Here is a 17,700-nt window from a genome sequence, read left to right as displayed (position 1 = left end):
CCATTTTGGCAAAGGATTTTATTTTTAAATAAAAACAAATGAGAAATGACTTGCCTCCAAGCTGTTGATTGCAGTGACATTTGTGGGAAATGCGTCATTTATTTACAACAACCAAAATGAAGTGTATCTTTCCTCCTTTGATTTGGTGGTTTTACACTTTTTAAGCTATAGATCAACATTTATGCCCCAATATTACAATATAATTCTCTTCTGGTTTCTCTTTTTCTGGTAAATCTCTCTAAAGGAAGATTGAACACATTCGTAGCCCTCTAATTTCTACGTTTCTCGCCTGTTTTTTCAATTACAGGGCTGCTTATTTAAAAGGGTTCTGGTAAAAATATCCCAAAGAGCTTAAAGGAGAGGAAAAGGGTTTGAAATAAAGAAAATATTGTAGAAAAATAATCTTTAAAGGTTGAACTAATATGTCTGTCTTCTCTGTTTAATGTGGTTTAATTATCACTGTATAGCTAATTTTATGGCTTTTTCAGGTTCTATGTTGCTAAAACATTGTCGACTCTTCTGTATTATTTGGTGTTTGTTGATTTGTCTTCGTAATATATAGCGTTTTATTTTGTTTAATTATTCTCCACTTGTCATTTTAAAGTTATTTACAGATTTATTTGGTGATTGTTTGCAGGTGACAGAGGAGATAGAGGCTTCAAAGGGGATAAAGGTGATCGAGGCGACAGAGGAGAACGAACAGGTGAGAACTGGTTAAAAATAAATGTTTGTTTGTCTAAAACTACTCCAATGTATTTACATTTTATTTAATTATGTGGCAACAATTCAAAACCGATACAAAACAGCCTATACAGGCTAAGCTAATACACTTCAAACATACATTCAGATCCAATCCAAATTACAATAAAATGCGATCGAAATTAGGTGATTTCAACTGCGTATTTATATTCAAAAAAAAAGTCGCCACCAAAAAATGGTCACACTCTCTAATATTTTGTTGGACCGCCTTTAGCTTTGATTACAGCCCGCATTCGCTGTGGCATTGTTTCAATAAGCTTCTGCAGTGTCAAAAGATTTATTTCCATCCAGTGTTGCATTAATCTTTCACCAAGATCTTGTATTGATGATGGGAGAGTCTGACCACTGCGCAAAGCCTTCTCCAGCACATCCCAAAGATCCTCAATGGGGTTAAGGTCTGGACTCTGTGGTGGCCAATCCATGTGTGAAAAAGATGTCTCATGCTCCCTGAACCACTCTTTCACAATGTGAGCCCCATGAATCCTGGCATTGTCATCTTGGAATATGCCCGTTCCATTTGGGAAGACAAAATCCATTGATGGAATAACCTGGTCATTCAGTATATTCAGGTAGTCAGCTGACCTCATTCTTTGGGCACACAATGTTGCTGAACCTAGACCTGACCAACTGCAGCAACCCCAGATCATAGCACTGCCCCCACAGGCTTGTACAGTAGGCACTAGGCATGATGGGTGCATCACTTCACCTGCCTCTCTTCTTACCCTGATGCGCCCATCACTCTGGAACAGGGTAAATCTGGACTCATCAGACCACATGACCCTCTTCCATTCTTAACTCGTTGCCAGCTGAAAGATAATCGCCTATGCAGCACTTATCCAATAGGAGGCTTGTACCTATTTGCTTAGTTAAATCCAGGTGGCGACTTTTTTTTGGCCAGGCAGTGTATATTTATATGCTGTATGAATATATGTTGTATGAATATCAGTATTAAAAGATGTATATTTCTGAGCACATTTATTAAATTATACTTTATTTTAATATGAAGCCATTTTTGAGCAAATAGGCTCAGTTGAAATTATTTCTTGCTTATTTTTCTTAGAATTTAAAAAAATTGAATGTTTTGAACTGAGCTATCAATTGACCTCTGAAGTATTTTTATGAATCTGAAGGTTGCATCTCCTTTTTTTTTTCATCAGAAATAAAGTGCTTAATTGTCAATCATATTATTACAGAATCAGTGGAAACATAGAAGCAGGTTTATTCCCTTTATCTGAGAGTCGGGCTCTGTTATGTTAGTGAGGATCTCCAGCAGCTATATGGGCTCTAATGCATCCAGATGTTCACCCAGTTACACAGAGATTGTTGCTTTAATCTTCCAGAACGTTTACATCGCTTCTGTAATGACAAGTCTCCCCCTGTGGTTTCGTTATTTCGCCCACTGGGGTAGTAATGGACTCTCCAGTGTTTGGATGCATTAAGAAAAACTGCTGCAGACTCAGTAAGTCATGTTAGTTTGAAGATCAAGGGGAATAATAAAATTGACTCCGCTTTGGGATATTTTATTATGTTAAAATTCTGCTTATTGCTATAAGCTACTTCAAAGTCTGTTTTAGGTTATATTTGCTTCTAAATTGTGAGTTTATGTTTTATGTGGACGTTTTTGTCCAGCCTGGAGTTTAATTTACACAATTTCAGACAGAATGTAAACAGCAGAACCATCAAATAGCCGGTTATATGCTGTATAATTGCTGAAGTGGTTTAGGTTTTATTTCTTCATGGATGGTTGCTTCACCTCCCAGCAGGTTTAATTAAACATGTCTTGATACTTTAATACTAAAATATAAATGGGTGTTTGATTTTAATATATGTTTATATCACTTCTGAGTTCTTTATTTTGCTTGAAAGATTTTGCCATATTTATTAATTTCTCTGTTCATTATTGCTTTAAAGTTGCCATATTTGTTAATATCTGTTTTATTTCTGTTTTTGTTCTGTGTTTTATTAGTTTATCCACTTATATTTTAAGCTGTGTACTGCTGAACTACAACCTGTAGTTCTACACCAATGCATTCTGGGTACAGGATAAGTTGATGCGTTTCATAAGTGAAGAAAGTGAGGAGAGGAAATGGAACTGCCGCAAAAACAGTCTTCACCTACTTCAAAATAAGAGCATAAATATAAACTACTTGAAAAATTCTTCACAGAATTTAACCAAAAAATTTTAACTTTTACTTTATTCAACTGAAAGTTTATAAAGCAAACAAGCAAATTAGATATTTAAAATTCATTCAGAAAATGTATTTAAGGGAAGCTAAACATTTTCAAAGTTAGCAAACGCGCTAAACGAGCAATTAGCTCCGCTGTTAGCGGGAATGCGCTCACCATCCTGCTAGGATAAAAATTCAACTTTCAATATGAGATTTTTTTAATGGAGTAAAGATCCAGTGTCACAAAATACTTGGAGCATTTTGTTGTTAATTTATGCTTTCCTTTTTAAATTGGTCAGAAGTTGCGTTTCCATTACAGACTTGCTCAAAACATTGTCGATATTCTGCAAATGTAAAAAAAAAAAAAACACAATTTTTCAAATTGCAGTTTTTCCATTAAGTAAGAACCAGAATTCAAACCACAGATGAATAAGTTTCTTCATATGATAAGTCATTACAAAACATCATCCTACCACTTCCTGTCATTGTCGTGTTTTCCGGCAGTAGTACCATCCAATGTGCAAAAAGAATTTTGCACTTTTTTTTTTTGTTCTTCCATTTGGTTCTCAACTGCTTCTACAGACAGCCGTTAAAATAAAACACCCAGCAATTATTAGGCAAAAAGTTCATGTTTTTTGGTTAAAAGCCTATCATTGAGTCATGCTGCGTCGTTACCTAGCAACCCCAGCCTAGCCGAGCCCGTTACCTAGCAACCCAAGTGGAGAGAACATGCTTCTGCCTTGTTTTAAGTACTTTAAACATCTGTTTCTTTGACAAACGTGGCTACAGAAAGACCCAAGTTTATCTCGTAACCTTCTACAGTGAGAAGGATGTCAAGGCAGATTTAAAAAATTCTTGTCGGAGTCACCAAGTTTCCATAGCAACCATTCTGTTTTTCTTTTCGGTACCCAATTTAAAGGAGATTATGATGGACTGCATGTGTTAATGGATAAAATTTGAGATCTATTAAGTTTGTGCAGATTCCATAAATCAACTTCTGTCTGAACGTAGCTGAGGCTCAGGTTTTTCCCTCTCTTCCTTCAGATATTTTCTCCTTCATTACATCATCGCAGCTGCTCTGCATGTCCTGCATGTGTCGTGGGGCGGCGCTCGCATCAGAAGGTCTTGGTCTTTCAGCCACATAAACCGTCAGAGATCAGTTCTCTCCTCACATCATTAACAAGACGCGCGTGTTTGAGGTTTCACGAAAAGAAAAATGGTCCGAGTCTGCACGCGGTAGGCAGTAAGAAATATCAAGTAACAACGTCATGCGTTTTTCTGTCGCGACTCTCACATGGGAGACTTATTATTAGATTTTTCAGTTGGATCTTTTTACACTTCAAAGCATGAATTTTACCTGAGAAAGCGCTTGAGTTGATTCACACGTGTTAATATAAAATCAGCCTGTTTCACAGAACATTATGTCACTGGAAGGATCAAATAATGACGAGCTGCTGAAAACCTCAATACCTCAAACCAGGATTTTTAAAAATCTCCATCTCAGATTTCTGAGTTTTAAATTCTCCACGAACCCTTTCTTTCACTTTGGGTGTTTTTATTCTTTGTACGTCTTTTTCACTGTAAAAATTTGTTGGTTTGTGGGTATTTTAGAGTTTCTGTAATCAGTTTTTAAATGATTACATAAAACTATATCTTAACTTTGCAGACAAGTAAATAAGTAGGAAAAAGAAGCTAAACGTTTTTGTTGTGTTGTTTTTCAAACTATCTCAAGAAGCTATTTTACCATTTGATTTAATCACAGAAAGTTTTTTAGAAAAGTAAAAATATTTTTAACTAATAACTGTGTTTTCTTATAATACTAGAATGCAACTTTTCATAAACTTTGGAGAAATGCTGCAATATCCTCATTATTCTACATATTTTCCACTCAATCCTTTTCCGTGTCCTAATGCTTCACCTGCCTGATTTCTTCTCTTTTTTAAATAATTTCTTTATTTTATTTTTGCTTCAAACAAATCCCCCTCTTTTTCAGTTTAATTATCCAGAATAAATGTCAAAAAGTTCTGATTTGTGATTTATCAGAGCCTCACTCCGTACATTACAGAAACCTGGCACTTAAACAGACCTGTATAGTTTTGTGAACTATTGTATATAAATTCAATTTCTGCAATTTACATTAGACTCTTAAATGTGTTTTTAAAACAATTTCTGCACAAATCTTTGAAGAGGAGGAAGTGGTATTTTCTTAAAGCTGCAGATTGCTAACCTTGTTATTGTTTTGTTACTCAACCATGGAAATAAAGCTCTGTTTTGTATTAAGTTCTAAAATATTGGCTTATGGAGTCGGTAAACACATGATAATCGTTTCATGATGTATGAATCTCCCTGAAATTTCCCAGAGGCTGATTGGATTACTTAAAAAGAGACCTGTAGGAGTGCGTTTGATTTGCAGAATAAAGTTAACAAACATTAGAAACAGAGACTGAAGCCCAATATCTCTCCTTAAAAGGATTATTCCCCATGTGTGGAACAAAACACTCATTTTTCCTTTGCATTTTGAGCCGTTTCAGACTTGATTTTTTTTTTCCTGACAGCTGACATTTCACAGAAGAGGCTCCGTCTGGCAGATTGATAACTGATCTCAGCGGTTTCATGGATTTAATGTTTAATCAACTGTTTGAACAGCGGAGGAGTATTTACATTTACAATTTTTGGAAAAATGTTCTTTTAGCAGTAGTTTTACTACACTCTTTTTACTTGAGTATTATTTTCATAAAATCAAGCAAATAAAATAATCAGATATTTTTTGTGTATTTATTTTTATATTACCGTATTTTTCGTACTATAAGCCGCTACGTTTTCCCCACAGCTTTCCTGTGGATTTTTCTTCAACCGCCAGGGGGCTCTCTAGCAGGAAGTGAATCATTGGGAGTCAAAATTGGAAATCAAAGAAGAAAGCGCTAATTTTCATTTAGAACAAGCACATGCTAGCAGCAGGCATGACAGAGGAGTGTTGTTTCTTCATCATGGAAACAACAGGAAGAAGTTCATATGATGCAGCTTTTAAGTTGAGGAGTATTGATCTGGCTGTACAGGAAGGAAATAGAGCCGCTGCACGTAAACTGGGCGTTAACGAATCCATGGTTCAGCGTTGGAGACGCAGGGCTGCGTCATTGATAGCAGATTTATTGTGGAAAACCGAGAGCGCAGAGATACCAGCGGCTTATAACCCGGTACGGCTTATAGATGTATGTTTCCAGTTTTTTAAAAAACTTTGTAGAAAAACTTTTGTCTGGAAAATACGGTATTTATCCTATTCCCAAAATTATAGAAGGATTTTGCACATTTGCTGTATTAAAAGAAAATTGTCTAGTTTTCAAATTCTTGTAGGCTTGCTTTAACAAATTTAATCTCAGTTTTAAGAAGATTAGAGTCACTTTCTTAAAAAAAAAGAAAACCGCTCGCTACCTTTAGCCAAATTTACTAAATTAAATAAAAGCTTATTTACATCGGCTTTTTAGCCGTTTATCCGGCTTTTTAGTCAAAGTGTCCGGATAAACGTGATTCTACTCACTGTAAAAGTTTGGTTGTAAAAAGACGAATACTTTGTGTTGTACTCAACATTATGTACAAAATATTTTTGTCCTAATTAAAAATATAAAGTTTATTCAACTGCAGTTTGGGGGGCACAAAAAAAATCAGTCCAAATGGCCCGCGGGCCGCATTTTGGACACCATTGGTGTGGCATACAGTATATTTGCATTACCCACTGTAAGTATTAGTTTCATAGTTTTCTTTCTTATGATTTGGAAAATTGCTGTCTGAATCTATTAAGTAATCTTATTCATTTGTATAAATTTTTAAAAATGTTATTCTTTTAGATATCATAATTTTTACATAATGTTGCGTTTTATCTGTCTGATAACATTATTTTTAAATATTAAATCAAATGTTTTGAGTAGCATTTTAACCAGATACGTTCTTACTGCTGCTTGAGTAAGTACTTGGACGGTTACTTTTTACTTTTACTTGAGTAAAAATATGTTAAAGTAGTTCTACTCCTGCTTGAGTACAATCTTTGTCTGTTGTTAGAAGCAGGTCATGTTCATGCTGAAGCTCTTAGTAAAACTAATACGTTTCATTTTAAAGTTATCCCAAAGTGACATTATAAAGCAGAAAAGTTGTCAAATGTTGCATTAAAAGTAACCTCATCGCCACAAACGGAAAGGCGACTCACTGAAGATGAAACTCTGAATAAAACATGACTTTATGAACAGATGGAGGTAGTTAGCTGTTCTCCTGAAGCCATTTAGTCCCGTCCAGCCCAAACTCCTGCAGCATGCCAGATAAACATTAGTAATATGTGATTCCTGCATGCTCTGGCATTATCCTGGTTCTGCTAGCTGCAGCTCGCCGGGCCTCTGGGGCTTAAAACGCTCTGGACGACCATCAACACTTGGAGCTCGCTCAGCAAGCTTTTCCCGAGCAAAAACATTTTTTACATCCCATGAAATCTCTCATTATTCAGACGTGAACAGAGAAGTTGTGAAGCTTGTTGTGTCTAAATTAGGTAACACTCGTGTTTTATGGTGAAGTTTTATTTGGGCTTTTAGGTGAACATGCGTGCTGTTGGTCTGCAGGTTTTTTTGTTTTTTTGCTTGGTATAATTGCTTTCAGAAGTATTTATTTTTTAAGATTAAATCTCCGACGTCTGTTTTCCATCCTGGCCACAGTAAATGTTATGACCAACTGGTTTTATGTTCATTCTGCCATGGTTTTCTGAATGTTTTGCTGATGTATGTACTGTGTTCTCGTGCTCTGTGATGATAGTTCTGCTATGATTTCCCTCCTGATTTTAGCATATTTTGATATTTTATTCTCCTGGGGCATGTTGTTGCAAGTATAGAGTTTAACAGAAGAAAGATTTTATATTCTTAAAATATATAGTGGATTGTGCAGAGAAAAGGTTTAAATATTTCACAAAAAGAAGCTGCTTGGAAATATTTCTGTTGTATTTTAAATTCCTACCATGTACTTGGATTTCTCGGGTCCTTTAGGCCATTTTCACACCAGATAGTCCAGTACATTGGTTTATTGGGGACTTAAATTGCAACATTTGTTACATTTTCAGTTTGCCATCACTCTGCACTATCAAACGAGCCAAACTAATTAAAAAACCTGATCCCCTCCTTGCCTGTGGGGGCGCTACACCAAGAACTACTGAAGAAACAGAGACACTTCTTCACAAAATGTAAACAAAAATGGAGTAGCATCAGATTTTAGCAGTTGTAGGATTTCTCTTTTGTTTTTGGTATAAAGTTTCGAGTCATTTCTCCCGCTAACACGGGGCTAGCATGTTTGTTTTGATCGTATTTACCCAGAATGCCGTGCAGAACAGTCCACTTCCTGCTTTTGAAGCTCCAATCCGCTTGGTGTTCTCATATTTATTCAAACTGCGCCAGAGTTCACTTCAACCGAACCGAGACCGAGGTCTTTAGGCAGACCAGAGTTTGATTTGTGCGACTGACTCCGACTATTTTTAGTTCCTTTTAAGAGATTAAATGACAGATTTAATTTCTGCTCATATTTTCTTGGTGCTGGAAGTAACACAAAACAAGTAAATGCTGCAAATACAACAGCATAAAGCTATGGTAGGTATTAAATTATGATGGCCTGGTGATTGAGTATTTGGCTGAATAATGAGAGATAAACAAATTTATGATGGTCTGATGGGACTCGTATCCTGTGTCTGTAGAGAGTCTGACTTTCCTCTGTAGCACTTTGTCAGCAGATTCAATGATGAACATCCTGTAATGATGAAACTGTGTGTTTGTTCGTGTGTGTGTGTGACTGTTTACCTCTCTTTCTCATTTCCTCTCCACACTAAATCAAGTCAACTATATGAGTGCAGCTGTGCATAGTTTCACGAATTCCTGATTTAGATCCACGCAGCAAATTCTAACACATCGACACACATTTTGTAAAAGTATCCAAACCACAATTTGTCACATCACACGCTCAAAATTTAATGTATTTTGTTGGGGTTTTATAGAGGAAGGAATATATTTTGCAAGCAAAAGACACAGAAATAAATGTCTGTCTCAGAAGCTATTCTGAAAAATCTTTGTAGAATATTTTCTTACAATCTTAGAGATTTTTTTCAAACTTACTCCACCTTCAAGTTGGATGGAAAGTGATGTGGAAAAATTACAGTTAGATTACACCTGCTAGTTGTATTGCTATATGTTTATTCTAAGTTTCAGTATATTCCCACCAAGTTAAACTATTTGGGTTACATGTACAAGGTTGGGCGTTGTTTTTCACAGCTGCATGGGAACCAGTCTATTTCCCATGCTTAGGATCTTTTATCCCTTTGTATAAAACTCATGTGTTTCTCTGCCTGGCAGCTTTTCATCCAGACCTGCTTCATTACTGATTGTCCTACAAGCTCTCTGTATTGTGCTCAATATATGAATAAACCTGATTGAGTGATTTTACCTGAACAGTGCTTGGAAATAGTTTTTTTCCACGACAGAAAGCATAAATAAAAATATTTTTTTTATTCTGTTTTCAAGGAACTGAAATCTGCTGTTATATTGTTTCCAATCTTGCAATTCATTGAAATAGAAAACAATTGATGGAAATTATCTGTTTTTTTCTTAAGAAAGCAGCAGTCCCAATCCCTGTTTATGTTTTAGATCTTTAATGATTTACAGATTTCATTAAAAAATAGTGTATTATTGAGCAGGTAAAAGAAAAAAAAGTACAATAAATTAATTTGGTGGCCAGCAAGTAGTTTAAATTTGCCAGTTTTGTTCCTTATAATTAAAAAAATTTTGGACACCAATATCTTCTCTTTAAAATGAGAAAGTTCATACAACAGCGATGTCTTTTAGGATGTTCAAGTGTCCTCTAGGAAAATTATAATTATAATTATATTTATTTATGACAGGATATGAAACTTGTCTTGTTAAGACAAGAAACTTTCTCATTCCAAGAACCTGCTTGGAAACATTTAATATGTATTTTCTGTTGTGCTTTAAATTCCTACCATTTACTTGGATTTCTTGGGTTCTTTGAAGTTTCTTGTTATAGAGAAATGTATTTCCTGAATTATTTTCCTAGCTTACATATTTCATTTTTAAATGTTTACAGATTGAGAAGAAGATATGAATTTTAAAGACCTTCAGAAAGAGATTACTGCCAGATTGTGACGTGTGCCAAAGAAAAAAATACTCCCAGTACAAAACTTAAACACACAGAACAAATTTTATTTATTTCTTTTTTTGGAAAACAGAATGTCTTTGGTTGGCAGAAAAATATGTTCTCCGTGTGTCATTAAAAATCCTTTTATCTCAGCATTTCATATCGGTTTAAATAACTACGTGATTAAACTCATAAACCCAATAAATAAAATATTCTATGAGCTCAAAGCCAGCAAACGCAAAAAGTTTTTCAATACAGAATCACTGGAATGAATAACATTGACAGCCTGCAATTAGGATTCATATCTGGAGCAGCAGAGAAACAAGTGCAGATTTTTACAACATCTGTTTGTGTGCACGTTGTTCTGCAGTCCAGGAGGCTCTGGTGCGTTTGGTGAACGGGTCGGGTCCCCATGAGGGACGCGTGGAGGTGTTTCACGAGCGCCGATGGGGGACGGTGTGTGACGACGTCTGGGACCAAAAGGATGGAGACGTCGTCTGTAGGATGCTGGGATACAGAGGAGCAACGGAGGTTCATAAGACCGGCCGTTTTGGACAGGGTACGTAACGCAACCAATACTGATGTTTTCTTGATGCTTTTTGAATTTTTAATGTAATTAATCTGTATTTGAAATATATCAAAACTTTTACTGTGGTACAAAATGGCGAATTAGGATCAGTCTTTGGGCTATTCAAACATATTCATTAGATTTTTTTCCCCCAAGTCATTGTGAGATGATGAGATTTTAGTCTGTTCTGCCTATTTTGGGCTCCTTTCAGAATGAGCTGTTTTAGGGCCTCCGTCACTTTAAATCCAAGTAAACTGCTGCTGGAACTCCAGTTGGGTTGCTAGGTGATGGGCTGGGCTGGCTGGGGTTGCTAGGTAACGGTAGCTGACTCAATAATCTGTAGCTCTTTGAAACAGTTCACTTTCTAGGCACCAAAAAACATGAACTTATTGTCAAAAACCAGCTGGGTGGATTTTTAAATGTTTGAACTGTTTATAAAAGCATAATTAAAGTATAAAAATGTCCTAAATGTGATATTTTTAAACTTAACTTCCAGGAATTTATTCTAAGTCTTATCTATTTAATAGTTCAAATGTGTTAGAAGTTGATATTTTGATTCCCTTGGCATCAGGAGGTGTAGATTATACACATTTTTGATGTTAAAAGAACAACCTTCAGTTTATTCTGAGTCTAAAGTCAGAATTCTCTGAAAAAAATTAAAATAATTGCTTTTTCGTGTCCCTAATCCTCTTCCGTATGTTAGTCTACCTCATAAAATACCAATAAAATATAATTGTTTGACAAAATGTTGTAAATCACATCATATGGAGAAATCTTTTAAAAGACATGTCCCTGATTTTTATGAACTCTTCTGTTTTTGCCGTTGAGTTGTATTACTTAACCAGCGCCCTGAATGCATCAGGCTTTAATATTAAAGTTTTAATGGAAAGAATATGTGAGCCAGATGTCATCACCGTATTCTCAGTGGTGACATCTATTGTCTTTCTGTCATTCATCGTTTAGCCTTACATCATCCAGGTTGTCTGTTCAGTGAGTTCTGACCTGAAAAAGTTAGAAAGAAAACACTTTCTTCTTCCAAAGGACTCCCTTTGCATGAAAACAGCTGGATTCAATTTAACACAGGCAGAAAATCAAATTTTCTCTGGAAGTTTTCTGATGAGTCAGCTGTTTGTCAACACAGAAACAACCTACTAAAAAAGACGGACGACTTGTTATGGTGATGGGTCATCAAACCAATTATCTAAACACTTTGAGTAGCCAGCAGGTGATTGGCTAATTTACCATTTGTGCTAACAAGCAATTTAATAGATGTACTTATGAAATGGAGTGATATGAAGATGAATGGATTTGATCCCAAATCTCAGAAACATACAAATTATTATACATGTCTGTTAGCAGAGCAGCCAGAATTTGTGTTAAAGAAATTTTTATTTGTATTTATTTAAAATCCTCGGTTCTAATATGGTTTGATTAATGGATTTTCTGTTGACAACAATGTTCTTCTAGCATCATTACAGAAATCTCCCAAATCACTCCCTGGTGTTCCCCTAAAAATCCCTGTTTTGGTTGTCCGCCACTTCTTTTCTGGAAGAACTGACACAAACCTGGTGTGAACAAAAAGTTACATCAGCATGCAAAAAAAAATACAAAAAACCGCACTATAAATGTTTATTTCTAAATCCTGGGAGGTCGCATCAGTAACAGCTGGGCTGTCACTTGCAACCTGCAGAAGCTTCGTGTCTCTACTTTCCAGAAAAACTTACATCATTTCCATCCTGAAAAAAAACTCAACACATGGTGATTTCAAGTTATCAAATCTGTATTGATTTTGTTTTTCTTCTCACACACAAAACTCACTAAGCTCAAGTGTTTATGGTGTTTTGAAACTTCCAAACTCAGGAGAAAACAATGTAGCCAAAATACTTGCTTGACATCTGGAACTATGTGTTTTAATACCAGGTAAATTATCATCTGTATGGAGAACCAAAACTGACATAATTAAAAACAAAAGCAGAAATCTGTATTTTTTTGTTTTTCCTTTTCCTTACCCATGTGTTTTCATCAAGAAACGTATATATTTTGTTTTGCCTTATCCTTATACAAGCGTTTGCTCTTTTGTCATTGCTGCATCAAAAAGACAAAACCAAATATATATATTTATTGACAAAAATGCATGTATAACAAAAAGGAAAAACACATATGTAATTTTTTTTGGACAAAAATGCATGTGTAAGGAAAAGGCAAAACAAAATTTTTCCATTTCTTGACAAAAACACATTTAAGAAAAAACAAAAAATATAGATTTCTGCTTTTATTTTTTAATGTGTCAGTTTTAGTATTCCATAAATGTGATCAACACAGTTCACAGTGGAGACTGTAAAAAAATTTGCTGTCTCAATTACAAAATTCAAGCATAAGCGTTTGCTTTTTTCTAGTAAATTTCATCAGTTTTCTTTTTAATAATTTGCTTCCAGCACCTTATAGTTTTTGTTTTTGAAAACATTTAGTATTAAAATCAGTTAATCATTTGTTTGTTTGCATAGCACATTTCAGCAACAAGGCAGTCCAAGTGCTTCACATTAAAAAAGCGCAAAAATAAAAAGTAATAAAAATGTCATACAGTCACCCATTGAGAAACCAGAAACGTTACATTTTGTCCAGTGCCATCATCAAAATAATCAATACTCTTTAAATATGTTGGTCAATGTTCCAGTGATTTTGGGCCGGAAGCAACTCTGAACAGGCAGATTTAAAGGAAGTCAGTGTTTCAGTTGTTTTACAGTTTTCTGGAAGTTTGTTTCAGATTTGTGGCGCATAGAAACATCATCAGATAATTGGTTTTATTTAGAGATGCATGAATTAGTCATCACAAGGCCTTTTTTGTTTAAACTGTTGGTTTACATTGATATTACCAGTGGTGGGCAAACTTTTGCTAATCCTCTAGTAGCAGAGCTAATTTTTTGTGCAGCACTGTAGCATTTTTGCTAATTTTAAAAAACTTCAGCACACTAAACTTCCCCTAAACATATTTTTTCTGGATAAATTCTAAAGCTCTAATTTAGTTGGCTGTTTTGTAAACTTTCAGTTTAATAAAGTTTGACATCTGTGTTGAATTTTTAGTTATTGAGTGTTGTTCTCGATGGCATGTTTCAGCAACAAGACAGTTCAAAATGCTTTGCAGCATAAAGATAATACAGTAACCAATTATGAAATAAGCAATAAACATTACAGTTTGTCAAATGTGGGTATCAAAATGGTTGAATTTGGCGCTTTAGCGTTAGCAGAACTAATGTTTATGATTGGTGTATTATGGTTAGCACAAGCAATTTTTTAGCTAGCAGAGCCCACCATTGGATATTATTTATTTTCCTTTAATTTCTTGACTTTTGCTTGAATTTTCAGACAATCTCTGAATATGATCCACTGTTCTACGCAGGTACTGGTGTGATCTGGATGGACGACGTTGCTTGCATTGGGACTGAAGTAACCATCCACCAGTGTAAGTTTTCCGGCTGGGCCAAAACGAACTGCGGCCATGTTGAGGACGCCGGCGTAACCTGTGCAGTGTGAACATGCAGGATCATCGCTGTCGTGTTGAGTTTTCTCCATGCCAGGCCTTTTTTTGTACCACTTTTCTACAAGGAGTGCCTTTTTATCAGTATCGTTGCTCACTTACCACCAAAAAGTGCCACCTAACCAGATAAAAACTAATTTTTTCATGTACTTTTGTGGGTTTATGAAAAGTACAAAAACTGAAGGACCTTGTTATTTTTCATGACCTGCACTTATTGAGCACGGATTTCATGGCTGTTTGATTTCTTCTCCTGACCGTATAAGAAGTAGAGAAACTGAGTCTCAGTTCTGGACATTTTGACTGAAGAGGGACTTTCACAAACCATTTTACCAACCTAAAAACAAGGATGAAATCTCTTTAGGAAAGACAGACTGTCAATGATTTGACTTTCCTTTCCCAGCAGCTCCTCTTTACAGCAAAATATTCAAAGGGCTTTTACAGAGTGTGACGGATTTACATACTTTCTTACCTTTCAACCTTGTATAACACTTAGAGTTTGAAGGTCAAAAGACGCCTCAAAGCATGCAGAAAGAAAACTTGATAATCTTTCAGTTTAGTTTTTATTGAGGTCATTTAAAATAATAGTTTTCAAAAAGGCTGACATTTATTTTATCTTTAAAAGTGGTCTTTATCTAATTGCTTTTCAGGCTTTTTAAAGGTATTTGAAATATTTTTATAAAAACTGGATACTTTTTTAACTCATTTGTGGTCATAATTACATAATTGTGACCACAAACACAGCTGTGTGTTATTTTAAAAAACAAAATAAGAAACTTGTGGTAGATAAAAGAATAATATCAAAAAGCCTTTCGTTAACTATCTTAAGCTGATCAGAAGTTTCTGCAAGTATTTTTGGTCTAATTTCTAGTGCAAATATCTCAGAACACTTAAAATAAGACAAAACTAACTTGCAACTTTTCACCAAAATATAGGAGCTTTTGAAGTTCATAATTAATATTGATGAAAAGGGTTTTTTTTTTCCTCTGTGAGATTATTTCATTTATAACAAGACATTTTCCCCATGTTATCCATTAAATAATTTGCCAATGGAACTTGTTATTTTTACAGAAATAGTTAGGAAATATTGACTTAAGTCAACCTCATATATCTTGTTAACAGTTACTTGTAAGTTAGTTTTGTCTTATTTTAAGTGTATTAAGATATTTACACTAGAAATTAGACAAAAATACTTGGTAAGATTTTGTGTTTTTGCAGTGCATGTGTGGAATCCAGGTGAAGGGAATAAATACCTTTTTAAAAAGCTATTGGTGTAAAAATAGCAGCTAATATCCAAAGACCTTCACAAAGTCTGTAAAACTGTTAGCCATGACCACTTTAAAAACAATCCAAGTAAATCTGAAAGGAAAATGTGGATCACTTCACTTGCACTGTTTTTGCCGTGTTTGTTTGTTTCAGTCTCTTAAGATCTAATCTCCTTTTACTGGGATTTATTTAGTGGAACCTCATTTAGTTAATATCTCCATATACTGTGTATACAGAATACATTTTTGCTAATATGCAGTGCCTTGCAAAAATATCCCACTATATTTACAATTTAGGTGACTTCTGAAGGCAAGTGGTGGCACTGTACTTTATTTTAGGGGCATCAAGAGTTGCAGGGGGTGAATTAAAATGTACTGCTGTTTACAGATTTTTATTAATAAAATAAATTTAGAAACTATGCATTTTTTTCTTCTGTTCTAAGACCTTAAATTCAGAATTGTGGGTTTCATAATATTCTATCCAGTACATAAATGTCTTACAAATAATCATTTAACGCGAAATTTCAGCTGCATTTTTAAACTCTTAAGGGTTAACGGTTACTCCGGTTAACAGATGATAATAAGAAAGACCAGATGAGTGTAAACAGATGGATGGACGCCTGCCTTGCCTGATTTATAATGGTTGGGCTGTGAATCTGCCAAACGTTGGCTTGCTTAAGCGTCACTTCTCACTCCAGACAAACCACAGTAATCTGCTTCAGCAGTTTGTATTTCTCTCAGTTGGATATTATCTTCATGGCTGATCGAAAATCCGAAACACCGAGCCACCTCCCACATGGTTCTTGAGCTGATTGGAATGAAACTTATGCAGGAATTTGAACCTGATTCTTGATTGTGTTGAAATTTGGCAAATTCGAAAACCTCACATTGCTCCAAAGATATATTATACCTCCATTTTTTCTTTAAAAGTTTGTGTGCAAGACACAAAATATTGGATTTTAATTTTACTTTTTGTTCTGGTTGCAGTCAGAAAACAGCAGTTCTGTTTGTCAAAGTCTGTGTTTTAGATAGAGATCCTGCAACAGGAGGCAAATTGTAGCAAACTGGTGAAATAAAGTATTTTTTTGCAAACATTACTTTTTAGAAAGGACCTATTGCGTTTTTGTTCTTGCATTTGGGTCTCAACTGCTTCTAAAAACAACTGAAGTGCTTAAAATAAAACACTCAGTCTTTTTTTTACATTAAAAATGAGCCATTTCAAAAACTTGAATGTTGAGTCACAATCTCCAGGCTCTGCGCCGTTACCTAGCAACCCCAGCTGAGTCAAGGCCGTTACCTAGCAACCCCAGCCGAGTCAAGGCCGTTACCTAGCAGGCAGTTATTCCACATTTTTACTTGGTTATGTCGCAAAATCAGAATAACACTAAATAAATATAACAGTTGACATCATACCTGTTAGAATCAATATGTATTTTTCAACAGTTTTGTGTTTTAAGCAAATGTAATTAGTTTGTGTTATATATTTGTATTTATTAAATTACTTTACATTTACAATCAACTCTTTTATGTGTACCAAACTGTTGAAATAATTGTATCACCTTTTTCTAAAATAATAATAATAATAATGTGGCTATGAAAAAGCCTAGAGCTTTAACAAATGAACCGATATACTGCGGATCTCCGCCTATTTGCGGATTAGTAATCGCGGATTCTTCTTTTAGTTGAGCATACAAAATATATTCAAAAGAAAATGCAGCTTGGGAAGCTGAAATACCCACGTATAATGCTACTCAACACGTTGCAAAGCAGCCAATCAGACAGCGCTTTTCATTTTCTTTGTCGCTGATTGGCTGAACCTATAAGAGTGGAAGCGAGGAAAACCGTAGATAGCGTTAGCTTCAGTGCTAATTAAATACGAAATCTAACATTTGTTTACACATTACTGAACATTTTTGTTCCAAAGCAGCTGACTAAAGGACAAAATGGGTAATATACTTTATAATATGGAGCAATAATATCAGCTGGAACCCCAATAAAGCAGATTGCTTTAGTTTGTTCTCATATGTTAGCCAGAAGGAGGCGAGGAGGAGCCAGTCGCCTCAGCACCGGAAGCAATAAAACTGGATCTGAAATGCAGCAGCTGACGATGACAAAATTTCTTCACTGTTTTTAATCTGTAAGAAAAAAAACAAAAACTAAACTGTCCTCTTGCATCGTGAAAGTATTTGAGATGTAAACATAAATTTGAAAGAAGAGATCAAATTAGCAATGTTGCTTTTA

General features: G+C 35.1%; 1 protein-coding gene across 2 annotated transcripts in view; it reads left to right on the top strand.

The window, feature by feature from the left end:
- scara5 (scavenger receptor class A, member 5 (putative)) overlaps positions 1-15,135 on the top strand; it is a 74,883-nt gene extending 59,748 nt beyond the window's left edge. For both annotated transcript variants that reach the window (XM_032586190.1, XM_032586189.1), the window contains exons 10-12: positions 638-703; positions 10,465-10,653; positions 14,060-15,135. In XM_032586190.1, the coding sequence (XP_032442081.1) occupies positions 638-703; positions 10,465-10,653; positions 14,060-14,193 (389 nt within the window). In that variant the 3' untranslated portion in view covers positions 14,194-15,135. The remainder of the gene's footprint in view (positions 1-637; positions 704-10,464; positions 10,654-14,059) is intronic.
- Positions 15,136-17,700: the final 2,565 nt, after the last annotated feature.

This window comes from Xiphophorus hellerii, chromosome 15 (genome assembly GCF_003331165.1).
Source record: "Xiphophorus hellerii strain 12219 chromosome 15, Xiphophorus_hellerii-4.1, whole genome shotgun sequence".
In the NCBI taxonomy this organism is placed as follows: Eukaryota; Metazoa; Chordata; class Actinopteri; order Cyprinodontiformes; family Poeciliidae; genus Xiphophorus; species Xiphophorus hellerii.
The sequence above is the reverse complement of the archived record's forward strand: the minus strand, read 5'-3'. Positions and strand labels throughout refer to the sequence as shown.